The 27,318-nt window shown below is 38.6% G+C and overlaps 6 protein-coding genes across 7 annotated transcripts in view; 3 read left to right on the forward strand and 3 right to left on the reverse strand.

The window, feature by feature from the left end:
- Positions 1-2,381, reverse strand: part of ADPS (alkyldihydroxyacetonephosphate synthase) — a 9,025-nt gene extending 6,644 nt beyond the window's left edge. Inside the window, exons 1-2 of the mRNA XM_043410549.1 lie at positions 2,139-2,381; positions 1,395-1,484 (exon numbers count right to left, since the gene is read on the reverse strand). Coding sequence (XP_043266484.1) covers positions 1,395-1,484; positions 2,139-2,227 — 179 coding nt within the window. The 5' untranslated portion in view covers positions 2,228-2,381. The remainder of the gene's footprint in view (positions 1-1,394; positions 1,485-2,138) is intronic.
- A 23-nt stretch (positions 2,382-2,404) lies between these two features.
- On the forward strand, positions 2,405-4,055 carry LOC122405628 (nucleolar protein viriato). Its single transcript, XM_043410560.1, has 3 exons — positions 2,405-2,701; positions 2,774-2,879; positions 3,426-4,055. Exons 1-3 carry the CDS (start codon positions 2,586-2,588, stop codon positions 3,924-3,926), a joined length of 723 nt encoding a protein of 240 aa, XP_043266495.1. The 5' UTR covers positions 2,405-2,585; the 3' UTR covers positions 3,927-4,055.
- Positions 3,924-5,331, reverse strand: Nthl1 (Nth-like DNA glycosylase 1). The gene is made up of 2 exons (XM_043410556.1): positions 4,672-5,331; positions 3,924-4,456 (listed from the first exon to the last, which is right to left on the reverse strand). Exons 1-2 carry the CDS (start codon positions 5,203-5,205, stop codon positions 4,058-4,060), a joined length of 933 nt encoding a protein of 310 aa, XP_043266491.1. The 5' UTR covers positions 5,206-5,331; the 3' UTR covers positions 3,924-4,057.
- Positions 5,332-5,478: 147 nt separating this feature from the next.
- Positions 5,479-8,508, forward strand: LOC122405618 (glycerate kinase-like). Its single transcript, XM_043410548.1, has 3 exons — positions 5,479-5,589; positions 6,184-6,274; positions 6,363-8,508. The coding sequence occupies exons 2-3, from the start codon at positions 6,246-6,248 to the stop codon at positions 8,290-8,292; spliced, it is 1,959 nt and encodes a 652-aa protein (XP_043266483.1). The 5' UTR covers positions 5,479-5,589; positions 6,184-6,245; the 3' UTR covers positions 8,293-8,508.
- Positions 8,509-15,038, reverse strand: LOC122405615 (small G protein signaling modulator 3 homolog). Its single transcript, XM_043410544.1, has 10 exons — positions 14,781-15,038; positions 13,848-14,029; positions 13,388-13,650; positions 12,454-12,795; positions 12,058-12,291; positions 11,647-11,985; positions 11,043-11,333; positions 10,358-10,668; positions 10,019-10,179; positions 8,509-9,661 (listed from the first exon to the last, which is right to left on the reverse strand). Exons 1-10 carry the CDS (start codon positions 14,847-14,849, stop codon positions 9,469-9,471), a joined length of 2,385 nt encoding a protein of 794 aa, XP_043266479.1. The 5' UTR covers positions 14,850-15,038; the 3' UTR covers positions 8,509-9,468.
- Positions 15,039-15,178: 140 nt separating this feature from the next.
- The window catches only part of nsl1 (non-specific lethal 1), a 29,916-nt gene continuing 17,776 nt past the window's right edge, over positions 15,179-27,318 (forward strand). The window contains exon 1 of one of the 2 annotated variants that reach the window (XM_043413615.1): positions 15,179-17,418. The gene's annotated coding sequence lies outside the window, so the exon portion shown is untranslated. The remainder of the gene's footprint in view (positions 17,419-27,318) is intronic. The other variant, XM_043413623.1, reaches the window with a different exon arrangement.

Below are 27,318 nucleotides of genomic sequence, written 5' to 3' on the forward strand. Positions count from 1 at the left end.
GTGTGAATTTGGGAATGTGTCCAAACGATGGGGAACTACTACCCAGAGTCCCAACGGCCCTCGCGTATAAACTGACCAATCACGAACGAGAACGAGTACAATGGAAGAGAATATTCGTGCATAGATGGCAGTTGACACGCCGGACAGTGGCTCCGTATCCCGTATCGACTTGACATCAGTGTTTGCGATCGATCGGAAAGTAAACAAAGCATTAAAAATCCATCTTATTGAGCTGGAGACTACCTAAGGATGTACGTGCGCGTCCCATTAGTCAGTTGACAGTCTTTCCATATTTTATGAAGGCATAATTGCCCCGGTCATTCAATGACGCTGAGGTTTGCAACGTTGGAGTCCAACGAAATGATCTAAAAAAGCTTCCAATAATTCTCGTAATTCTCCAGTTTCGTTTCCTGCCGAATTTAAAATTCGTAGTTTTTCAACCTGCACCGATACTTCGTGGAATACAAAAATTGGTGAATTACAAATGTTTTTTTCGTTCACTTCGCCGAACTCGAACGCCGCGAAATTCAGCGTCGTGCTCATTCGCATGTAACAGGATATTAGTAAAAAAGCGTTGTCTTAATTTTTTAATCGTGAATAATGTTTAAGATGAGTTCGTCGCGGAACATATTTCATTCCGAGTCTTTCACATGATTCGATAGTACATTGGGAAAAGGCAACGTTTGACAACGTTGAACGTAGTTAGTTGACAGATTAGATATATATTAGATAGATATTAAGAATAACCCTAAAATGTACAGCTTTCACTTCCATTGACGATATGACACAAGTTGCGCTATATTTTACGAGTGGCGTGTGGGCCTGCAAAATTTCAAGATTCTGTGACCATTTGTCGTCCTCAACTCAATATTTCTAATTCAGATGGCCGTTGACTCCCCTTTTTTTCTAAGCGACACGTTAATTTCTGTACTTTTCGACTGTTTGGATTGTGAGACAAAAAAATGAGTGTGCTATCTAGAAAAAGTCCTCGCGCCTGTAGATCCTTAAAAACGAGAATTGCATATTCAACTGTCAGATTTGTTTAGGTTTCAATGATCTTTACACATTGTCCATTCGTTCGTGTATGGACGACAATTTATTTTCCGTCCTACGAATTGCATAAACGTGACAGGCATGTCATTAAACAGTTTTTCATGGTCGATCTCCGTGCAACGTTTATGAAACTAATTACGAACGAATTATCGTCAATGACAGTGATGGAAGAGGATATTGAAAATGACAGTTGATTACGAGACTTTTCGATGCATTGTGTTTTGACGAATGTAAATATTTTGATGGAAGCCATGGGAATCGCGACAGTAGCGCCATCTATGATAATTATCATTTCTTCCCAGAATACTGTACAGAAAGAACAAAATACACAAATTTCTCACCGATTGCCCGTAAACTCGATAATATTATTCTCATTCACTATGAACTCGGAATCCTTGTAGCCCCAACCGTTCCACTTGAGCAAATCTTGCCTGGAAAGAATTATAAGAGTTATAAATTCAATTGATTAAACGGGCGATTTCCGGTATCGGTCACGTGACCCTTCTTCTCGCACAACACAAAACAAAATCGATTGAATCGCCTTCGCTCTGTCTTTCAACTTTGTAGGAAAATTAGGCCGTCACTGTACAGAGCGCTGCCATTAATTTTCCGATAAAAAACGATAGACTCAGCGCGCGGCTAATACACTACTTTATAGAGCGGCTACGAATGTTTACACACGCAGCGCCATAAATAAGCGGTAAACGCTGGATTGATGTCGTTTGACTGTATTGAAAAGAGCACATGTGGGGCTGTCAAGGGGCGGCTCTTATGTATCATTGACACCACAGCAAGGGCTAGTTATTACAAGTTGTATTAGTTTTAATCTCCAAGAATGAGTCACAAAACCTCCGCACCGAGAGGCGTGGCGTTTTCATGCATGCTTCGAGCTCGCACTCTCTGTTTCACTTGATCTCTCTCTCTCTTAAATAAATCCTACGTTATTACACGTTTACTCGTCGCTTACCGACAATTACGTGAGAAGTAAAGTATTTTTATCTCGTAATCAGTTTTTTTTTTGACGGGTCAAAAGTATAAAAAGTACGTGGTATTAGCAGAAGTTAACACCGGAGGAAGTTTTATACCTTCTTTTTGGCACTGTACTTTCGACGTTTATTGTCCCATTGACGCCGGCTGTAATGATCTCCCCGTTTATAGTCGTTTCGTTAGACATTTTTTCAGCCGCGTAACAAAGTGCCCTATCTCGACCCAAATTTACCGTTCCAATCGTCTATTTTTTACGTTATAACGCAAACGAAAGTATATTTAACAGTGCGTTTTCGTTCGGTGCCTTTTAACTACTACGCTGCACCAGTGTTGACTATCTGCCACGGCACGGCACCGACAAACCAAATTTAAATCGATACACGGGCCCCCGCCTGCTCCGAATACTTTTCATCCCCACCCCGCTCGCACGATCATACCTCCACCTCGTGTCCGCCCTCTCAACTCTCAAGTTCGATCCGCGTCCTCCGTCTAACTTCGTGTTTTTTATTTAAATTTCTCCACGCTGAGTATAACCTCGAAAAAATATGGCTACCCGTGCTATTGGCACCGGTCATCCGCGCAAATTTAACGTTGACCGCGTACCCGGACAACCCAAGAGACGCAGAAAAATCACACTCGTTTTTGACGAAGAAAAAAGACGGTAACTATGAAATATCTCGGGATTTTTTCGCGTCATCTTTTCATGCTTTAAAAACCTTGTTGCTACTGTCAGAGAATTCCTGGGAGGATTTCACAAAAGAAAAGTTCAACGAAAAAAAAAGGCTCAAGAGGAATTACAACAGAAGTTGAAAGAAGAGAAAAAAAGGATTAAACAGGATGTAAGTTTTGATTTTAATATTTTTTTAATGACTCTACTTCCTGATGAAAACATTGTTCTGCTCTTTGCCGTGACAGAGCTTTCTCTGTTCTGAAATTTTCAAATTATGATATATTCATAAAGGAATAGGAATTTTGTATCTGTCAGGATATGTTATTCTCTAAATAAAAGTTTAAGTACAAAAACTAAGTTCCATAATTATTAGTATTTGATTGTTGTATAAAAATATACCTCAAAATTCTTTTCTCCGTATGATAAAAAATTTTGTGCAGTATTTTCTATATATTATTTGCAACCAGATTTCTGTTTGGAATAGGGAGATTTTGGAAAATCTTGTGAATTTTATTCCTAAAGTATTTTCTTATTGTCAGAAATGTCGTTCCACTTTGGCTCCAGAAAATCAACAATTTTGGTACAGAATGATCACAGGAACTCCACAGATCTTAACATTTTTATTTAATCTCAAAACTGCAAAATTTCAACTTAAGATCATATTCAAAATCTCTGTTACCATTGATGTTGACTCATAGATGTTCCATTTTTCTAGGCTCGTGAAAAATTCAAGACACTATTATCCCAACGAGACGTGCCTGAACTGGAAGAACTTTGGTCAAAACAGGAGTACGAGGATGAAGAACGTACAGTTAGTATTCTGGAATTGGATGTGACAGATTTGGCTAAGAGAAGCAATTCGATAGGTACCAATCAACCGATCTATGAAGAGGATGTATCAAAAGAATCGACAGACGAGGAGAATTCTGATGAAGAAGTGACTGGAATGGAATTGAAAGAAAAGGTTGCAGAAAAAACGCCAAAAGTTGAAAAAAATACGTCAGATAAACGAAAGAAAGAGCCTGAAACGAAAAAAGAAGTAGCTCGAGCCGTCAAAAGAGCCGCTTTGAAGCAAGTTAACACCAGTAAAGTTTTTCTACTGAAGCAGAGACTCGAACGTCAGAAGAACAAAAAACGGTCGAATCAACTGAAAATGCGACAGGAAAAACTATTAAAAAAATCCCGTGGGAAAATAAAAAAGAAATCGAAAAAATGAACAATTTGATAATGTTTTTTTTGTTAATAAATTTTGCAGCACCTATAAATTCTAAATTGTGTATAATACCGAGCAATACTGTTATTTTTTTGTACCATAATCGTAATAGGACTTGCCAATAACTTAATACTTTAATGTTTTGCGTTTTTCTTGGCCCATGGACAAATCGATCTATTCAAGCATTCCTTGCATTGTGGGAACCGTGGCAAGCATATTTCTTGACCAAATCCGACCAACAGATGATTCACCTCGCTCCACAGATTTTTTGGCAACCACGACTCCAATTCTTGTCTCGTTTTCTCTGGCGTTTTTGTTTCTTTTTTCACCCAGCCAAGACGATTGCATATTCTATGCACATGAGTATCGACTCCTATTCCTGATGTTACGTTCCAAGCTACTTGCATACAGATGTGAGCCATTTTTGGTCCGACACCTGGCAAAGCACATAGTCCTTCTATTGTGTTTGGAATGTCACTATTGTAGTCCTTGATCAAAATTTCGGAAGTTTTCTTGATATATTGTGCTTTACGCTGTCAATTAAGACCAAAATGTCTATTAATTTTTTAATGCATAAATGCAATGAGGAGATAAATTTTTATAAACTTTTGATAGGATAACATCAATATCTGTATAAACTAAGCGGCAAACGAAAAATCAATGTCAAAATCCCTGACATTCTTTGCAACTTGTGGCACGCATGGAATTATGTTTTCAGATAAATTTAAAGAAAAAAATAATTCCTCACCTTCCAAAATCCAACAGGATAGATTAGTTTACCAAGAACATCTTCAGGGGTATCAACCAGATGTTGTGGTGTACAGCCATGAGCTTTCAGACGTTCCACAGCGGCGTGAGTTACTTGATCTTTTGTTTGGCTACTAAGCATAAGAGCAAGAAGAGTTTGATATCTTCCTACTGACGCGCTTGCTGTTGGATCAGCACAACTGTCACAGCCCATAACATCAACGGGTGCTGTACCGTATTTACGCATTTCTTTTATGTAATCTAGAGTTTTTTCCCAATTCGCCGGAGCCCATTTTTCATCACTTTTCTCATTGTTATCATCAGGATTCTTCTTTTCTCTCTTTACTTCATCGTACTTAATCTCCACCGAACGACGTTTTTTTGCATTGTCAGTTTTTGGCTCGAGTATCTCGGCGACAAAATACTTTGAAGTTACTTCTTTTTTGTCAACACTTTCCACATCATCGATGTTTTTGCTGGATCGCAAATTCCGACCACTTTTTAATCCCGAAAACTTGGACATCTTTTTCATCATTGATCGTTCATGAACCAAACTGTTGATATTATTTGATATTTTCAAACTGTACGTAATCGTTCCAAAAGCAGTGCTACAGTGGTGTTTTCCTAACGTCAAGCCGGATCATAACGGTGGGTAAGCCAATGGCAACATTGCTATTTTGCCTACAAAACCTTTCATTGGTGCATTTCTCTATTTTTTTGATTAGTAAATAACTCACATGTATTGCCGCTAAGCGGGAAAGATACGAAATATTTGTGTTGATACAGAAGAACGCGCGCAGTTGTGTGCGGTCACTGTGCGGCACATGGCACATGGCCCACGTGAGAAATGGCCAATGAGAATAAAACAAGAGGAAAAGAACGCGCGTGCCGTTTGAGCACTCCGTCATATTTATTTTCGGTCAGTGAACATGTGTCAAGTAAAATAATATTTTTTTATTGTATTTCTATCTAGAAATGCAGAAAAAATTAGTAAAATTTCTTGATAAAAAAAAGAATAGATAAATAGCAAAAGAATCAGATGATAAAGAAATAAGTACAAATCCATTCGTTTCACCTTTTATCGTGAATTATCACATGTATATTTTCTCACGAATATAAACAATATTTTTTTCATGAGAATATTCCTATTCATATTTTATATGGTACCTCAGAATCTGATTTAAATTCATAAAAAAAAATAAACGATGAGACATTTTGTGAGGTTTTTTTCTTTTCATTCGAAAAGATTGAATTTTTCTAAACTAAATAATTAGCTCCGCTGTTTATCTGATATGCAATAAAACAAGATTTCAAAAGACCTACATACAATTAAGGTATATTAATCAAGAAATGATATGTTTCTATTCGTAAGAGTACGATTACGTGAATTTCACCAAAGACCGTGATATGCAACAAACGCCGATAACGAATCTCGATTGCTCAAGTACATTATTGACAACATGACTTAACCAAACTGTGGTACGTTAAAATTCTCCGTCATTTTGCGTCGTAGGTACTCAATCTATAAAATATATTTGGCTCCAATGATCTTGACTCAAACGTGAAACTTTATCAATGACAAAGATATTTATACAATTTTTCAGGTGAGTTGTAATGAAAACTGACGTTATCGAAAAAACCTATAAAAAGGGAATATTTAAAATGTTGTGTTGTTAAAAAATACTTTTGCAGTACAAATTTTTGCGGGATTCGTAAATTTTCGAACCATAAAAACCATCGTCTATTCGAAAAATTATTGAACAAGGAATCTCGTGAAATGAGCTTTGAGGAAAATTTGGAAAAATGGAAAATTCAGTTGATGAATATGTACAATGCGGGTGTACAAGCAGTGCAGCCCGATTCAATTGTGGAAAAATATGTCAGCATTACAGGGGACGAAATGAAAATTCAAGACACGGTTTATAAAATTGATGAAAATGTGTATCTCGTTGGTTTTGGTAAAGCAGTGATGGGTATGGCTGCATCGATGGAAAAAAAATTGGGCAATCGTCTGAAACAAGGAATCGTCAGTGTCCCCAGAAGTGCAAAAGACAATTACTATCACTGTATGGAAAAAAATATGAAGTATACGAGCATTCCAAATTTCAGTGGACCCGTAAGCTATCGAGAAGGTTCAACGAACAATCAACCGGATGAGGATGCCCTGATAACAAGTCACGATATTATTGACTTGGCTGAAGGTCTCACTGAAAAAGACACTTTGATTGTTCTCATTTCCGGAGGTGGTTCTGCTCTTTTCTACATGCCGAGACCAACAATAGAGACTGAATCAAAATTGAGATTTTGTAAAAAGTTACAAAATTGCGGTGCAAGCATTAAGGAACTAAATTTAGTGAGACAAAAATTATCTATGGTGAAAGGTGGAGGCTTAGCTATTATGGCTCATCCGGCTAGAGTTGTAACTCTCATTCTTTCCGATATTGTTGGTGATCCCATAGAGCTTGTTGCTAGCGGCCCTACTGTATACAGTGAAAAATCAGCTGAGCAAGTTGCATCCGTTCTGAAAAAGTACAACCTTTATGATAAAATCGACGGCGATTTAAAAAATCTGATCGTTTTAAAAGAGACGAAAATCGACGAAGGAAAGTTCTTGAATGCAAAAAAAGAGTTCAAACATGTTGATAATTTTGTTATCGGCAATAACACATTGGCTACAAAGGCGGCAAGCGAAGAAGCTCGCAGGCAAGGTCTTAGTCCTATAATTCTGTGTAATGACGTGGTTGGGGATGTAAGAGAGGTAAGCAGGGCTTACGCAAGATTAGCAAGTCTCGTTTGTCGTGCCTGGTCCAAAGATATTGAACGAAAAGACTTCCACAGTTTGATAAATGAGGATAAAGTTTTCAAACTGCCAGCCCGAAAAATTGACGAGATTTTTGGGTGCCTGGAAAATTCGGGTGGTCTTGGCGTTGTCCTCATTGCTGGTGGCGAACCGGAAGTAACGGTCAAAGGTGATGGACTTGGCGGACGAAACCAAGAACTCGCGCTCAGTTTTTCCGTCGAATTATTCTCTCTGGTCAAAGAAAATCCTCAGTTAACGGATTATGAAGTGATTCTCTTGAGCGCCGGATCTGACGGGCAGGATGGACCAACCGACGCTGCAGGAGCTTTTGGATACACGGCGATCGAACCAATGCTAAACGTTCTGATGAAAAAGTTGAAAAAAATCTCCAACGAAAACGTGCTGTCTCGGGAAAATTCGAAAAATTACACAGCTTCGGAAATCGCCTCAAAATTTTTCGTAGCAGATAAGATCGTACCCAGAAATGCTCTGAACAACAATGACAGCTACAATTTTTATTCGCGATTTCGCAAAGGAAAAGATTTGATAAAAACAGGAATAACTGGTACGAATGTTATGGATTTCCACTTTTTACTCGTTAAAAAACGAGAATGTGGTTGTAATATGGATTTCGAAAGAGAAGAATATTGCCCGGATCCATTGGAGGAGCATGACTTACACGAAGACATCAGAGATATTGAGGAAAGAGAAAGACGTTTGAAAATGGATAACAAAGTCGATGAGAAGGAACGCAAATTATTGAATTTAAAGATATTGGACTCCAGTTTGACTGAATACTGTTGCCAGAAAAAGTCGAAGTAATCCAATCGATGATTTCAACGATTATTTCTTAAAATTCTTCTGATTAATGTCAAATCGGAAAAACTACTCAATCATTTGATAACGTTGTGAACTTAATCGATCGAATCAATTAAATGAACCATTGAGATTGATAAACTCATTTACAATCAAATCCTCATTTGGAACATCGGATTGACGGACATTGGAATCAATAAAAATAATGCGTTTTACAATGAATTGCAGTTATTTAAATTTTCGATATATTCTTTGTTTCTACTTATTCAGTGCTTGCACAAATAATCATAAATACAATAGCGATCGAAGAGTTATCTTACAAAAAATTCAACACTTTCACGCTAATTGTGAACACAAATTTCCAGTGAAGTGTGTTATCAAAGAGGAAACTGTACAAGAAATAATGGAGATTCGTTGGAAAACGAAAGATTACGTAATTTACATAGAAATTTTCGTAGAAATACCACTTCGTTATGATACCGTACAAATTCTAATTAGTCGTCACGAATACGAAGAAATGTGTGATTTTGTCCCATGCAAGTACCCCATGCTGCACGGAACATTAATAGTGATGAGTGCCGAAACAAATGATACGAAAACGCCACGAAACATTGTTCGTTTTAGTGCCACATACAACGTATATGTATAACAATTTTAAGGGCATCGACTTCAAAACTTGCTCGCTTTATTCTTTGGTCGAACGTGTCGTTCGCGGTCGATTCACGTCGAACTTACTATTCTTCGATCATGGAACATCAAACTAAAAGGACGGATGTTCGGTACTAGGAAAATATTCATTCCACTGTATAACATTGAGCGCTTCGTGCAAATTTTTCCCTTTTTTCTCGAAAAGAAAATTCAGTTTTTTCTTGTCGAAAAAAAATGCGGAAAAAAACGAAGATCATTTTTATCGACGGATAAGGGGAAGCCATTATTCCTTGCAGGTACTGAAGAAATTCATCGGGTCAAACGGATCAGTATTTACAAATTATTCATCAACTTATGGTACGTAAACCTTTGTTTTGTTACTTTCTAATTTCTGCTTCCTTTGCTCTTCTTCAAGACGAATTGATCCAAACTTACGTATACTCTTGTCTCTCTCATCGTACAGATTCTTTTTCATCCTTTCTAAAATCATCGTTCCATTATTTGATTTCTGTCTCTCCGGTTTTCATTCATTTTCTACAAATCCCAACTAAACAGATGATGCTTGACGAGCATGTCACGAACGCCGTCCTTCAATGGTTGGGAGTGCTCTTTTTTAGGTGGCAACTCCCAGTCGGGATTTAAATTGAAAGCAAATTGGCTCAGTATCCTGAGCTCACACTTTATCTGAACCCATCCTGGACTGTTTATGAAACTCCATGGTTGGTACCTGAAGAAACAAATAAATAAACAATAAATAAATAAACATTCACCGATTTTTGACATTATTTTGCATGATAAAAACATTTCGACAATCGCTCATCCATGAAATTGAATGTGAGATGTGGATTTTTTCTCGTTGACTTTTCGACATTGCTCATCGTGTAAAAACTACTCAAGGTGTATGATTTCTAATGAGCAGTTTTCTACGTATCGATATTGTAATGAGAAATATCTCTTCGTGCTAATGAACGGACGAAACAGAGTCTCATATCTTAATTCACTATTTGATGAGAAAATAAGTTTCCACTGTTATTGTCGACTGACACATGAACGTCGGGAATAAAAAGCAAAGAACGAGTGATACCATTTCTGGACAACTTCGACGCACGAGCACAGGACTTCGAGCCAAAGATGCAAGACTTGTTCGTTGAGGCCAAGGCAGATGAGTGAACGTAATTTCACGTCCATTTGTGCGTGAGCGTTGTCATGGGTCAAATTGACAGCCTGAACACAGCGATAGAGAAGCTGGAATGATTCCGGAGTGGATAAATTCTGAAGATTACTCGAGACAAGTTAAAAATAATTTTTTTCATTCTCCTCTTGCCTCTTTTCGTCATTCCAATTTTCACGTAAAAAACGTTTTTCCACTCTGCGCTCTGATCCGCGGAAAGAGAAGAAAAAAATGTGCGCAAAGGGGGTTTACCTCTTCGGGTGTGAGAACTTTGCCGTCCTCGTCAAGTCTGTAAGTTTTACAGAGGACAAGACGACTGTAAACGGAATTGAAGTCTTTTTCGACCTCGCGAGTCGAAGCCTCCTCAATGAATAGCCAAGGATGACAGGGACCTCCCAGGAACGATGGTCTCCGCATACCGTGCTCCAGCACGGCTTTTACAGCTGGGCATAAACTCCCTCGCACTAGATCCGTCACCGCTTCGCTCACAGCATCGTCACCGGCGCAAGTGTATTGTTTGCTTCTCTCGTCGAGAAGCTCAACGAATTTTGCAGGAAACCAGCCTTCGAAAGAACCACGGATAGTAAAGAAAAAATTACACGAATTTTGGTCTAATCAACTCTCATTTAACATTAAAATTAAAATTTAAAAAAAAAAAAAAAAAAAAAAAAAATGGTAAAATATCAAAATCTTGAATTTCGTACGCCTCCATCAATCTGTTTCACAGCCACCGCGCCTCGGCTCCTTGCATAAATAAGAATCAAGACAATGACTTTTTTTTTGAAGATGCGAGGGTCCCGTTACGCGGAAAAACAACTATGCACCATGAATACCTGAGCAGATTTTTTTTGTTCATTTTATTCATGAGTACGAAGTTCTTTGAATGTGGCAATTCAATAATGTCAAGTTGATTTTTTTTAGGGAACATACTTCTCACCTCGTAATCCATTGAGTTCACCCACCCAGCAGTGTTCGTCCTTCTGGCTTATTATCGTAATAATGTCGTTCTTGCGAAAACCCAACTCATCGTCGTCGTGTCTTTCGAAATCTAACAAAGCTTTGGCTCGTCTCTTTCGCGTTCGTGACACGTTTACGTAATTGTCGTGATCCTTGGAGTGACTCTCCATAGTATAATCCGCGATTGTGCATACATTACTCAAATTTGGGTCGACGTTTATAAAATGACGAGCCACTTGAAGAACCGTTTCACGCAAATCCACGAGAATTTCTATGTAACGGAAATTTTTTTAAAATTAATTACCCTGTATACAAAAGTCTAGGCTGAATTAACGATGCGTAGCGATTTGCATGTGCCTCTGTAGTTTTCTCATGGCGATTTATACAATTTTTTTCCCCATACAAAAAACCAGTGGATGTTACTTTCTCTTTTACTGGCACAGTTTCCGCGAAGAAAAATGATCAAGTTTAAAGTTATGTGGCATGTGAACGACTGTTACTCGCTTATGTTTTACTTGCGAATTGAAACGGACGAATTATTTTATAAAAAGATCAAATGGACCAGTATTTTTTCAATAGCTCACCCGTTTGCCGAATATTCTTGGATTTAGCGTCTTCTTCGCTGTCATCACTGCCAAACAAGAAAGTCTGTAGGACGGATTTGTTGCGTTTCATGTGTCTCCTATTGAGGTGTTGTTTCGGCAAGTTTGGTGATGCGTCAGGATTTCCAACGAGCCCACCCTGATCTGCCATTAAATAAGCAAGATGACGTCGCCGATGAGTCTCGATGAGAACGTCGCTTAATGAGCCACCAAGCTCCAGAGACACTTGAAACAACTGATCGACGTCGTCGATGTCACCGGGAATATCCGAAAGCGCGTTAAATATTTGGGCAGAGTTCTCCAACAGCTTCAGTTCCGATTCTAAAATACACAAATGCTGTTAGTTTTTTAATCCATTTACCTACTGTACCGTTTCTTCTACCTCATAGTTACCCCGGATTTTCAACATTCCAAGTGTCACTTGAAAGAGGACGATCGAGCCATCGAACAAGAAAAGATCCCATATTCTTAACAGTATTTTCATGTGTACGACCGAAGCGAAAAGAGTGAGAAACCAGTGCAAAGAAATGAGACTAAGCTCAATGTCGTGTTGTACGAGCACATGATCGATGTCGGGTAGATAATTCGAAATTAAAGTTCTCAGTACTCGCTGATCAGCTTGAATGCCTGGAAATATAGATATTTGTTTTTCATAAGTCACTTGTGAAGATTTTCGTCATTGAGTGATGACAATTCAGAAATTCATTTAACTGATAGTCACGTAATTATAACGTTAAAATTATTCGATGGAGATTTTCTTGGAAATGGATTTAGAATGAAATAGTTTACCCAACAAAGTCGATGAATAATAAGAAGCTGGCAATAAATCTTCGACTATAGTTGCCATCATCCAAAATGCTTCTTCCTCCTCGAGAAGAAGAAGCAACGAAGCTGCCATTGTACCAGTTCCTTGACAATAACCAATATCCGGATAAAGCCAAGCAAGTCCTCGCATGACTCGTCTCAAACGCGGAATTCCTGTACTATGAAGATTGCTGAAACAAGCATTTGCTGGCATTGTTCTTAATAAATCCTTCTCAATTTGTTTGCTCGTCATCAAAGCATCGTTACTCGACGCTTTCACGATATCCTTGTACGTCATTTCTGAAGCTTGCCGCTTATGCTCGGCACCTGGAAAAAAAAAATTACAACCGAGCACGTTATCTTCTTGCTTCTGGCTATCATTATAAATGGTTTTTCCTATTGAAATGGCCCGTTATTGATGAATTTTTCTTTATCAGTTTTAATCATTTCGATAATGCAGCTCGAACGTTCAGTGAACTTGCATATAATTATGCATATAAAGTATAGATTTTAACGAACACGTGTTCACTCAGGAGGCACAATTTTCGTCCAAATAGTTTATAACTAACTATTTGAGTTCGACTTTAAACTATTCAATTCGTCGAACAAACTAAAATGGTTTTCGGGTCAATACGATGGGGGAAACATTATCAGGACTCCAGGATTATTGCGATGAGTTGATAAAACTTCATGTACCTGCGATCAAAAAACAAACTTCGATGTGGTCGGTGTAAAATTAACTTGGGTTTTTAATTTTCTAGCATTACGCGAAGCAAAGTCGATGTTTTCGAAAGTGAAAAAGCTTGAGATCATGACCGACTTAACTTGTGACTTACGAGTTTAAACAAACCCCTTCGGACCAATCTTTGTCCCACACTTTTCCTGATTTCGAATAATTTTTCATAGGGAATCGTTTCACCTGACATCCTCATCCAGATTCGTGGTCGTAGGGAATGTGGTATACCACGGCGAACCATTTCACGTAATTTATCAGTTTTAGGTAAACGATGGTCCGATGTTTGTCGCGAGGTGTCTGCAACTTCTTTGTTGTGACTGAATTCCATCAGAGCTACCCACTGTAATCTGTGCTGAGGATCCTCAACGAAGGGGACACCGAGTAATTTTTTAGAACTTTGCTCTGGCCCATCTTCCTCTTCGACCCGGAATCCAAACTCATCGAATCTAAAAAAACACGTACAAAAATTGAATCACCTCAATTTCTACAAGCAAAAACAACTCGGTAGTGATTAAAAATATAATTGCATTCTAGCAAATATATAGAAATTTCAAAAAATAAATATTTTTTTACTTTGATACATGCGAGCAAAAATTGACCAATTTTTTAATTCATCAGCAAAGAAGATTTCAAAAATTATTACCTATATTCGGGTTGTGAATTCGGGTCATCCGGCTGATTGAGCTTCACTAGGATATCTTGTGGCCACATTGAGGGTGTGAGTGCTGAAAATGGACCACCCGGTGCCGGTGATATTTGATCCTCGCACAAACTCGATCCCTCGATATCAAACTCATCTTCCGAACCGAGCGCTTGTAGCTTTTTCTAAATATTTTGTTTGTCAAGGACACAAAATAACCATTGTGATCTTTAAAATATTTTGTAGAAATAGATAACATAATACTGTGCATTTCATTCAACATGAAATAATGGTTTGCAACTGGAGATCTAATCCCATACTATGAATTATACAATTGATAATACAAAAAAAAATTGATTCTGATTGCCAAAGAGTTACGTGAAAGTATATGCCTTCCAAGTATTCATTTCATTGTTTCGTAAATAACTCTCAAAATGGAAATTGATCTCGTGATACAGGCAAAGTATTTTGAATAATGTTTGAACTTGAGAAACATGAAATTTACTCTAAGGAACAGTTGTCTTGTAAAGCCATGATTCTATAAATTGTTTTTGTAATTTCACAAAGATTGAATGAATCCAAGTATGACAACTACCTTAAAACCTTAAAAAAGACGAAACCAGACATGATTTGTATTTTTATTTTTTCAATCTACGAAATTTCTTTTTACATATCATAACTGTAAGAAAAAAATGATAGCAATTTAGCATTCCAATCGGAAATGCATTTCAATGTTTTTTACAGCACTCAAGAATACCCACAAGTTGATCTTGACAGATTTTTCTTTTGAGGAAATTTAATTGCTTTAGAGTTAAGATGAAGGATAGTTTCGTTGATTAGACAATTCTATTCCACTTTTTTTTTACATTCGCAATTATTGTAATCTATGAGAATAGTATTTTTGATCAAATTCTATATTTGAAAGTTAGAACTTACGTTGTGATCGTCTTTGCCGACATAACCTTCGTGGTCCCGTACATTGAAAAGTGATTTTGCAATCTCCATTATCGCAATAGGGAATATAATGAAAAAACGCGTTTCAGAGATTCCACGCCATCAATGACATTTTTATTTTTAAAATAAATGACCTTATAGGAATTGTCGTTGACAGACAATATTTTCGACGTTGTAAACATTAAACTAATGACAGCTGTATGGTGGCGTGGAAGTATTGACGAATTTGTGACGACAAGCATAAAGGGACGAGAGGGAGAGAGAGCGCGCCACTGTGTGGAAAATGAATTCTTTTTCGAGCAGGGTACGTAATAGGTATTCGAGAGCTGGCGCCCTCTTCATGGATTTGAATATTCCTACAAATCTTGTCAGTATATCGAAGAGGCGGAAAGTGAATTTCACGATCTCGCGCAATTTTTTCTAATCACGGATGTTAAAAATAAGCAGGCTCAAATTAATAAAGTGCAATTTAAGGTGAAAGAAGATATAATAAAAACGAATAACCCAGCAGCGAACTATAAAAATCGCGAATTGTGACATTGCCCAGAGCGTGAAAATATTGTTCCAAACGAAATTTACTGTCGAACTCAGCGGTTTCAACGGGATTCAAATTTCCGCTGGTTCAAATGTCATGGGTAAACCAACAATTGACAAATTACGTCGTACTTCCCGGATAACTATTTGTAAAATTCTGCAATGCCTAGCTGGAAAACAAAAATGGGGAGTGGTCGAGCTTTTGCATATCGCGTGACGCTTGGAAAAGAGTAAATCGATAGAGGCGTCGCGACATTTTCGTCGCGGTGGGAGGGAGTTACCTGATAAATGAAAGCGTAGTTGTTTATAAGTGGCGGGAAATCGAGAATGCGTCGTTGGCAGATGCCATTAGCTAGCGACATGATTCATAAAACGGATATTTTTCGCAATAGTTTTCATTATTGTGTGTCGGTAGAGTAAATTTCTACGGAAAGGAAAATACCATACGTAACATTGTAAACGCGGCAGCACGGTAGCGGAGCGAATGCGACAATGCCATTGGCTCCGAATTTTAATAAAGCGACATCCGGCTGTCGAAAGCGGCATGTTGATTGGTCAATTCAGCCCGTTGTCCGTTGCGCGAGCAGACTCGTGCCGAGGCCGAGTGATGGGCGAAGTTGATCGAAAGAATTTCCGTAGCTAATCGCGCAACAAGCGACAAAAGTACCGACGAAATATTTATTGATAAAGTAGTCTCGAGAACGCAGGGTTTCTACCATAGTTTTATTTTCTTTCTCATCGCGGTGTAAGAGACGCCCTGTTGTGAAATAACGCGTGACGTCGCGTGTATTGTTTTCCTTTTTTATTACCCCGTCTGTGAGAATCCTCCCAAGTGTGCTTCTGCCGTTCTCTGCCTGCATAATACGCAGAAAAAAGAATTAAAAAAAGAAAAAAAAATAAATCGCTGTTCTCATTTCCTGTGTTCCCTATCTCTCTCTCTCTCTTTCTCAGCGCGAATCGAAATCGTAAGTGCAAAAGCGTATTTGATTCACCTACTACGAAATCCAAAAGTGCAATGGCAGTGTGTCCGCTCCAACGAGTGAAACGAGTCTAAAGATTAGTGTCCAACGAATATTGAGAAAGAGAAAGAGAACGTATAAACGAGGATGTGCGCGTTGTGGTGACCCACGTTCTTTCGTCCTAATCCGTACCCGGAGTGTGAGTGTACGTGTATGTTCCGCGGCCAAACGGAAGGGAAAAAAGTCTGCGTAGACGGAATAGCAAGAATGAACAGAACGGAGTGAGAAAGCGATAACGTGAAACGAAAAAAAAAAAGAGAGAGGAGTAGAAGAGCCGCCCATAACCGCCTCGGGCAAGCGAGAGCGCCAGCTATCGGCGAAAGTGCGAGTGAGAGGAAGCAAGACGGAATAACGAAATCGCGCAACGTGAGGACAAGAGAGAGGAGGCTGAGGGAGCGGCGAGGAAACGCGGAGCGCGAAGCGCGGAGCGAGGAGAAGGCGGTGCAGGCCAGTACACTACGGGACTGCTCTGGGGAAGCTTCGCGCTTGCTCTCTTCTATTCTATGTGTGTGTGTGTGTGTGTGTGTGAGTATGCGAACGGAGCGTCGCGATCGGAAAGTGAAGAATCGAAAAAATATATATACATACACGTATAGATACGCGAAAAGTGATTAGTGTACCTTGCACGCTCTTGTGTTACTTGTGTATGTATCCGCGCCCGCGTGTGTGTTTGCATATGTGCTCGCGTGCATTTAGTGTACGATAACGTGAAAATACCGAAAAATAATAGTAACAGTGGTCGGAGAAAAATTCGGTATTTACTACGCACGGCAGTTCAAATCTTTCAAGATTTCGTTCCCTGTATCTAGCACTCGCTCTCTCCTCTCTTGGAGTTTTTGGTATCGTGTAGTGGCGGTGCGCGGTTCGGCGAGCGCGTGTTTTTTCGTCTGAAGACCTGGGTGTGACGGATATACGATTATACATCCTGTAATACGTAATAGTGGACGAAAATTTATCCCCTAGACGATGGGAATTTAAAAAATTGGACGAAGAAAAGAGCGTCATCGATTTGTCAAGTTTTTAGGCTACGGCAAGGACGGATAAAAATGCTATCACGGTGAAACTAGGTGAGTAAACATTTTTTTCACCCTTGGAAGCAAAGATTGTGAATATGTGCGGGTTTTTTTTTGTGTGCTTAACGAAAATTCGGTACGCGTGTTTGATGGTTTTTTCTTTCGTTTTTTCTTCCGAGTAGCGGCCAAGCGGCAGTGTATAGTCTTCTGTTTCGTGTACTTTCGACCGGTGTCCTATATATACACATTCTCTCACGACACACGCACGCACTATAGAACCTGGTTGTATTTTTTTCTATCGATAAAAATATAAGAGAGTGAAAAAATACATTTTCCGCTCATTTTTTCCGGCTGCTACGGCGCCGGTTGTTTTTTCCCTATTCTAAATCTTATTCTTGTCGATTATTCTCAAATCGTGCTTCGTGAACGACTAAAGCGTGACTCGACGAGCCGGGAGAGTCACCGCTAAGGTGGTCGTCTCTCTCTCTCGCTCTCTCTTATTTTCTCACTCGTGAATTTGTGCTTTCCTCCCCTCCTTCCCTCCCTTCACCTTTCTTCTCTTTTGCGAAGCTCGTTGCGGCAACTGCGACGAGAAGAAAAGAGTGCGGCGCTGTAGTCTGCGCGGCGCGGAGCAAGGGGCTGAGAAAGCAGACTACTGCTGAATTCGTGCGTCCGTAGGTGCGACAAAGACAGCGTTTGTCCTATTAGAATGGGAAAAAATTACGACGGCTGGTCGGCAAGAGAGAAACAGAAAGCACTACGGAGTGCCGGGCGGGAGGAGGAGTGGCGGGGGGGGGGGGGGGGGGGGGGGGGCAAGCGAGCTAGCTACGGAATGAAAGAAAAGGAAACGAACAGCGATAAAGTTGAGAGGCAAAAGAAGCTTCGAGGATTCTGAAAAGGATTGTGAGGATAACCAACACGAGATGCGGGACGCTGAGAATTTTTTTTTTTTTCTTCAAACGCCATTTCTATAAAACTCGATCACGCGGTCCCAGGCGTACAGTATTTGTTTTCTCTTTTTCTGGCCTGTTTTTTCTTTCATATGTTCAGGGACCCGTACGCGTCTCGTAACAGAAACATGAGAGAAATAGCGGAGTAGAAAGGATTTTTTTTTTACTGAATGTATTTGTGGATTGAAATGTTGAGAATCTTTTTTCCTAGTAACACTCATTGATAATCCCGCGTTTTTCACGTTCGTCGTTTGACACGCATTCATCATTTTTTTTGGATTAACTCGTTCCATTTCAATCGCATGACTAATCGGAACTTAACTTTGTAAAGCCTTTTCCTTTATTGTAGAAATTGATGAGTTTTAGATAAACGGGACGAAAAAGAATGACGTTTTCGTGCCGTTTCCTCTGAGATAGGTAAGAAATGCTGTTTTTTAGAAATTCCAGGAATAACTTTTTACATTTAACGTGTGGGAGATCCGTTGAATTCATCTGCGAAATAGAACAATTGTCGAAGGCAAGTAATTCTTTGTTGACACTTGGCAGAGGTCACGTCACGTTTCGGGTTCAATGACATTCATGTGTGCAGCAATAAAAGCGAAAAGTGTACAGAAATTGAAGATCGGACAAAGGAAATCGGGGACATTAAACGACGTCATTTTTACGGGTTATGAATGAGACTACTTTTTTTCCATTTTAAGGTAACGATCCGAGTAACCTGGAATAGTTTATGACGAAAAAGAGGGAAAAAACGGAGGACCTCGTTCTTTTGTACGTAGGCACTGGCACACACGATGTCTCTGCGAGTGCTTCCCGTGGGCGCGCGCGCGCGCGCGCACGTCTCTCGCTCGCTCTCTCGCATGGTCCCGCGCACCCGGCTCAGAGAGCTGGATTTCTCACAGCGACGCGTCATTATGCAACGAGTTTTTCGGTCGACACAAACTCCTGTGTTACCAGCCCGCGCATTAAGCGGCTGTAACCAAAAATGTGTGTATTCGCGGACGCAAATAATTTATCCAAAAGTTCGAGTAACGTTTGAAAAAGAAAAAAAACCGAATTCTGTGAGCAGGAGAGAAAATGCGCTCGTACCAAAAATGAATTTAGATTAACTCACGTGAATCGAGGGGAAAAAATACGCTTCAAATCACAGGTCTGCCTCAATTTCTTAAGCACATTTCCATTTTTATTGATTTTTTTTATTCCTAGCGAAAATGTTTGGTCATCGCAGGCAATTTGTGATCGGAAAGTTATCGCGAGCGTGAGATTTTACAAAATTGCTTACAAACAACACACAACGCGGCTACGCGGACGAATCACGTGGTAATGCGTCAGGCGTTGTGCGACGGAACAAACACGACCGAACGAGTTCCCAGCCTCTCCGTCCTTCCCCCCGCTCTCTCGACATTCGAATATCTCGTCCATGTGTTTCGTGTTCGTACGTATCACGCGCTTCTTCGGACGTGTGCGCGCGTGTCGGTGTGTCGGTACGCATGCGTGTGTACGGAAAAAAACGATTGCGTGGTTCTCGCGACTTTTGCATCGGGTCCGCGTGGCTTGAACTTTTTTCTCTCCGCTAGTTTTCAGCGATTTTTACCTCGGTGCGGGCGCTTTTTTGGGCATTTCTTCATCCAACGGTTACCCATGATTTCTTATTTTGATTTTTTCAATTATTTTAGTATTACAATGTCGTTTTCGGACCCCAACGATCGACTTTTTGTAATAACGCACTCGTTGAATTTTTAAGGTTGATCCTCTGCGACAGCCCCAACCAAAAGTTATGTACCGTCTGCATATTAAAAGGGTTGATAATTCGTTCGGATCGTAATGAATAACTTTGTAAAGACCCTGTATACGTACTCGGTGCCAGCAGATATAGTACAAATATCATTTGCTTTCGTAAAATTTATTCTAAAAGTATTTTTCATCCGACATCGCGAGTAAATTTTTTGACGGAACTATCCGGGTTACGCTTCAACACACAGAAAAGGTTGCGCCTATACAGACACGACGTTGAAGTTTGCAACGTTGGAGTTCAACGAAATTAACAAAAAAGACATTTGTAATTCACCAATTTTTTATTTCACGAAATCGTTGGTGTAAGTTGAAAAACCATGAATTGCAAATTTGGTATGAAACAAAATTGGATAATTGCTGGAATTATTGGAGAGCTTTTTTACATCATTTCGTTGGACTCCAACGTTGCAAACTTCAGCGTCATATACAGACGACATTCGCTTGTTTGCTTGCAAAATTTATCGTATGCAATCTAAACCTTCGTACTTCTCGAGACTATATCTGTCAAAGTAGATAGTAAATCACCTTGATTTTTTTTCACAATATCTGTGATATCCTGCTCTAACTCCTCGTCGTTTTTTATGAACTTCCTAATTTTAGTACTAACGGTAGAATTAATAATGTGCTGTTTGCCTATGCATGGTCCATATGTTACGTGTTAATCGAGTCAACTTCAATTACATATATCTCGGGTTTGGGATGGTGATGACGCTGAAGTTTCCAACGTTGGAGTCCAACGAAATGATCGAAAAAAACCCTCCAATAATTCCAGTAATTCTCCTATTTTGTTCCCTGCCAAATTTGCGATTCGTAGTTTTTCAAGCTGCATCAACGATTCGTGAAATAAAAAATTGGTGAATTACAAACGTTTTTTTCGTTCGTTTCGTTGTACTCCAAGGTTGGAAACTTCAGCGTCGTGGATGGTGAAACTTGTTAAAATTTTGTAGAGGTGTTGTTCATATGTTAAACAATGCGTATGCCAAATTTAGATAATTCCTAATTTCGCTGTCTCGTGGAGGAACCACCTTAAGTCAGTAACATCTCACAGATTCAACTTTTTCTGTTACCTGACCGACGCTTCTTTCTACGCACCTTCCTCCCGATTTTTCAATACTACTGTCAAGTATTCATTTTTTACAATCTTGGATTATATTTTTATTTTGTCTTTTATTAGTCGAGCATAATTTTGGCTTCCTTGCTAATTCTGTGAATCCGTTAGCACTAATTCCTTTCGTTATTTAAAAGCTAAAGAAATTCTTTCGAATTTGTTATTTTTTTTAACTAATTTTTTTTTTTCTGAATTTCCAACTTTTTCGTTAAAAAATATTTTTTCATTTTTTTTTTCAAATTTCTCGTCATACGTGGAATTTTTTCAGTTCATTCATTGTAACGTGCTCGAGTGTTCGGGACGCGAGGGATTTACAGAAACGAGGAAAAACTCATTCGAATAATGATAGAGGCGCTTATGAAAATTTGATCGAGCACATACTTATTAATGTTAATTGCCTTCGAATGAGAATTTTCTCCGGAGACTCCGTTAGTCGATGTCAACCGTATTGACGTACCTTCAGAAAATGTTGCTGTGATGCGGACTAGTAAAGGCGCTGCGTTACGCGCTCGACGTTGCGGCGGGATGATTCACGTGAAATGTTTTTTTATCGGCTTTCGATTGTGATTATTTGGAACAGTGGAGTGCAGATGTGAACATTCGGTTTTTCGCTGTATCGAAAATCGGGTGTTTTCTACATTCGTTCGCTCATCGCTTTTCACTCGATATTCGTAACTGTTTTGATAACGAAAATCATTCTTCTCATTTCCACGATAATTTTCGTTTATGAAATCTTGAATTTGGCGAACATTTGTTCACTCGTTCTCCCTCGATTTGGCTTCCATCTCATTTCGTAACCGACGTACTTCCAGGGCAAGGAAATAGCAAAAAAAAGAGAGTTTCTAATAAACTTTTCTGGTTAAAAATTAAAAGAAAATTCAATCGAAATATTAGGAGAATGAACATTTTTATAAGGCCCGCTACACACGGTCAATAATATTGTCCAATATTGGTAGTGCGCAACATTATTGAACGTGTAGAGGTAGATGACGCTGAAGTTTGCAACGTTGGAGTCCAACGAAATGATGTAAAAAAACCCATAATGATTCCAGTAATTCTCCAATTTTGTTACCTGTCGAATTTGAAATTCGTAGTTTTTCAAGCTGCACCGATATTTCGTGTAATAAAAAATAATAATTGGGGAATTACAAATGTTTTTTTCCTTCATTTCGTTGGACTCGAACGTTGCAAACTTCAGCGTCGTAGAGGTAGTATAGGGTATTACACTTTTTTTTGAAAACTGTTTTAAAACCATTCTGAGATCGTAATAAACCAGTAGAATTTTTATTTCAATTTTATAAGACCGGGAACTGTCTTGAAAACTATTTTTTATTTATGATTTTCAATTTTTGCGCGGAAACGCTAGCCGCCATGTTGTTTCGGTTTGTGACGTCACTCCGTTAGTAAACAATACAATTGCGAAAGACCAAATAATAAGATTTGTAAAATTAATGAGTTATAGTGGTATATCATTGGTATCTCGTGTCTGAACGCAATTACTACAAGTGTAAAAATGCCACAAAAATTGTGGATTCATCGCCACCATCACCATATTTATCATTGGTAGATTTGTACTTTCTGCTTTCACAAAACCTTTTTCCATAATGCGATTTTAATCGCATGAATGACAAAAGTCCACAAACGTGCATAATAACTTGTAAAATTTCAAAATAACACAGAGCGCACAATAAGAATCTAGATTGTTTACTATCGGAGTGACTTCACGTTGGAATCCAATATGGCGGATGGCGTTTCAGACATTTGAAAAACAGATGAAAAAAGACGATTTTTAAAATTGAATTATAAAATTTACATTGCATTTTTATGAATAAATATTGACGTTTCTCGTTTACTTTTTACGAAATCTATCATAATCATGCATTTTTATATATTTTTTTACATGGTGTAAAATACCCTATTGCGAGGCATTGCGCAATGATTGAATAGAAGTTTGAGCGAGCTTGAATTTTATTGCGCAATGCCTTTTTATTGTGCCGTGTAGGCTTAATATTGCGCAATATTTTGCAGTTCAGTCACCAAATAACGCAAATTTATAGATAATCGTTGCTAAGTTGAAATCGTTTGTGCTTTGTGCCTCATGTTGGTGTTATTTTTCTCGATCAAAAGTTTTACTAATTGTAATAATTCTTCGAACTTTTTGCAATATCCATTCTCACGTAGTTTTTAAAATCGTCTTCTTCAGTCAAGGCTAAGTCTTTCAAAAAGCCTTTCATGAGTGCAGACTGGCCTATTTTTCAACCATTCTTTAACCCACATTCGTTTTCTTTTTTTTTTTTTTTTTTTATTTAACAAAATCACCAGCGTGGCCGTTGCCAAAACTTAGTCGTCGGACATGTTGCTCGTTGCTCGCACGAAAATATTGATGGGGGAATGGCCGTCAATTTTATTGAGTCCATATTATTTAACGTGCGAATTCAAAAGGGAGTACTCAATATTATTGCACAATAAAAATATTGTGCAATATTATTGTAGGTGTTTAGCGGGCCTAAGTCTAGAATTTGTCCTAAATTTTATCTTCATTCTGAAAATAAAACTCTTAAAAAAAACAGAACAGAAAGAAAAGAAGAAGAAAAAAAATACAAAAACTGGATTTCTTCTTTCGAGGATGCCCCCCCCCCCCGTTGTTCGTTAAACCGGGAACGCTACCCAACGCTTCTTTGGTCCTTTCAACTGGGAGTTTTAGGAAAAAAAAACCATTTGTTGATCTCATCACGCGTCTCGTATACGCACTTCCGATCCTGCGGCCGTTTTCTAACGGTGTAAAAGCTTGCGGGCTAGGATAGAATATCCTGGGAAGCCGAAAGAGGGCTGGCAAGAGAATGAGAGAAATCTCCCTCTTTTCTCTACTCTAACCTCTCGCACCCTGTTTTCTAGCCCCACTCTGGTCCACCGGCACTCCCCAAAGCTTACAGAGACTGCGTCGAGTTCGATCCTCGTCTTTATCTCGTCTCAATCAATCATCTATTTTCGTCACAAGCATCGTCGCTGCTTTTTTTTCCAATTTAATTTTATGAGCTTCGGAAGGTTCGGTATTGGCTTTGAAGGGTGAAGAATATGAATGATCCGAGGAAAATTTAGCGCGCCGGATTCACCGGTCGGCTGTCAATCCTAAGGGAAACGAGTTAAAACGGGTTACTTTGAGAATCACGAATTTTATTTCGATTTTTCAGGTTTTTACATTTTTTTCAATATTCAAAAGAAATTGGCATTCTTTTCAGAATTTAAAAAATATTTTTTCTATTTCTTTTAGAATTTTTTTCTTTTCTATACTTTCGTAAAATGGTTTTACTGCTCGTGCTTTCTTGAGAGAAACAGTCGAAGTGCGACGAAATTGCGGTAGAAAAAAATCTCGCAAATTGTTTTTCGATTTGTGTTTGATTTTTTTCTTTGAAAATTGCAAAAATAACAACACAAAGATTATCGGAGATGTTTTCAAACAACACTCTTATACGGCTGGTTCTTAAGGTTGACCTATCCCAACAGCTAGTCAAGAGACACTTTATTATTTTGAAAACTTTACATTAACTATAGATGATGGATTTATATATTATTTTATTGGTATTACGAAAGTCCATAATTTTTCAGGTGTGTGTCGTGATGATTTATGAAACATCATTTATTATGAAGTTTTTTAATGTCATTCTCATTTGACTCACATCGTCCAGTCAGCCACACTCCTAATACATATGGCAACGCTGTCTCCTTTGCCTACCATGTACTATCCCTTTGTGCGAGGAGGTTATATTTGACCATGAATCGACACAATGTTCGGCTTGACCAGAAATATTGTCTTTAAACAAATTTATTTTTCCTAGCATTCTGTTTCTCGGATAAGAACCCCCAATTCGACTATTCAATGAATACAGTTTGACAGTTCACATATTCGAATCTGTTCCGTGTTATTCGAGGTTATGTAGCGATGCCAACTTTACGCAGCCAGAGCGGTAGTAGCAGAAGACGACGACACACCACGAATTACTCGATTAAATCGAAGATTTTTATTTTATTATTTATTCTATTTTTTTTTTTTATTTTTTTAACATTTGAGAATTCTTTTTTAAAACATATCTAATCGGGAAAATTAGTTATTCATGGCTTAAGTCTCTGATGGAGTGCGGTCTTCATAAGCTGTGCGTTAAATTTCGAAATGCGCTCAAAAATTTTGCACGCAAAAATATCACGTTTGTATCTAATAATGAAGTTTGCGATAGGTCAACCTTAAAGGAAGCAGAACTATCACAAGGCATGACGCTAAAGTCTGCAACGTCGGAGTCCAACGAAATGATCTCAAAAAGCCTCCAATAATTCCAGTAATTTCCTAATTTCGTTCCCTGTCGAATTTGCAATTCGTAGTTTTTCAACCTGCACTGATACTTCATGAAATAGAAAATTGCTGAATAACAAATGTTTTTTTCCTTCATTTCGTTGGACTTCAACGTTGCAAACTTTAGCGTCGTGACGAGTCACTATCTTACAAATCTGTCGAAAAAGGTCGTAGAAAAAAAAAGTGTCATTCTCCACACAAATGACTCGCGGAGTAAAAAACTGGTGAATTACGGACGTTTTTAATTCGTTCATTTTGTTGGACTCGAACTTTTCAAACTTCAGCGTCATCGCTCCATTCGGAATAAGCGAACTTCAACACTGACAACTTACACATTAAAATTTTATTCGGACGAGTCTGACCCCGCGAAATTGTATATCGAGTCAACTAACCTCGACGAAACTGTACACCCGGACCAACTGAAAATGGCAGGACTGCGGACACGAGCTGAGCGGAGTGTCGGCTCGTATGTACGATCCTAAAGCGCTCGCTCGAGCCGGTGTACGGTTTCGCTGAGCTCTGTTTTTGCAGTGCCAACTTTCATCAGCGTTCGTATTTTTTCGTCCTGTCGACGCGCTCTTGAGTCCTACCGGAACGATGCCGAGTTCAAGTCCTTGCGTTTGACCGTTGCCCCTCTTCATTACTACTCGCTTTTCTAACTCATTTATGTGCTTAAAAAATTACCACTTCCGATTGTTCGTTTGAGCTTGAATTCACACGTGTTTTCGTTGACACTGCGAAGTTTGCAACGTTGGAGTCCAACGAAATGATCAAAAAAAAAGCTCTCAAATAATTCCAGTAAATCTTCAACGTTCTTTCCTGTCGAATTTGAAATTTGTAGTTTTGCAACCTACACCGATGATTCGTGAAATAAATAATTGGTGAATTACAAATCTTTTTTTGCTCACTACGTTGAACTCTAACGTTGCAATCTTCAGCGTCGTTGTTTTCGGACCTTCCGGATGCCCTTGATGAGACCGTGCACAGCTCTAATCGTGAGGAATGAAATTTTTTCGTGAGTGAATACAGAAGAGACCGGGCCAAAATTGAGCACTTTAAAACTTGGGGAATTTTAAAATCTATTTCGTTTTGAAATTTTTTTTTTTTAAATTAATAATTGAATCCTTTCAGAATTTCTTCATTTTTTGCTCTTTTTCGTATTTCTGTAGAATAAGAAGCACTCCAGGTGCGTTGGATTGAAATTTTAGTAAAAAAAAACCATCTTAAAGGAACACCGTTTTTCTGATCAAGAGACTCGGTAGAGTCTCGGGACAATTTTTATTTTATTCTCAGAAATTCCAAAAAATTACAATACAATTCTTGGCGATTCATACTTTTCCCAAAACTTCTCCGCTTTTCTTAATTTATTTCCACTTTTATACAATGTACGTCGAGTACTTCTCTCAGAAGCACTTGAGGTGCATTGAATTGAAATTGTAATTAAAACAAAAGGTTTCACAAATTTTTGAAGAGTTTTACGATTTTGCTTCGACAATTGATCAAAGAAATTACGACGCTGAAGTTTCCAACGTTGGAGTCCAACGAAATGAACGAAAAAAACGTTTGTAATTCACCAATTTTTTATTTCACGAATCGTTGGTGCAGCTTGAAAAACTACGAATCGCAAATTTGGCAGGGAACAAAATAGGAGAATTACTGGAATTATTGGAGAGTTTTTTTCGATCATTTCGTTGGACTCCAACGTTGCAAACTTCAGCGTCATAAGAAATTTACGGAGAGACAAAACTTTTTAAACT

Source organism: Venturia canescens, chromosome 1, assembly GCF_019457755.1.
Source record: "Venturia canescens isolate UGA chromosome 1, ASM1945775v1, whole genome shotgun sequence".
Lineage (NCBI taxonomy): Eukaryota > Metazoa > Arthropoda > Insecta > Hymenoptera > Ichneumonidae > Venturia > Venturia canescens.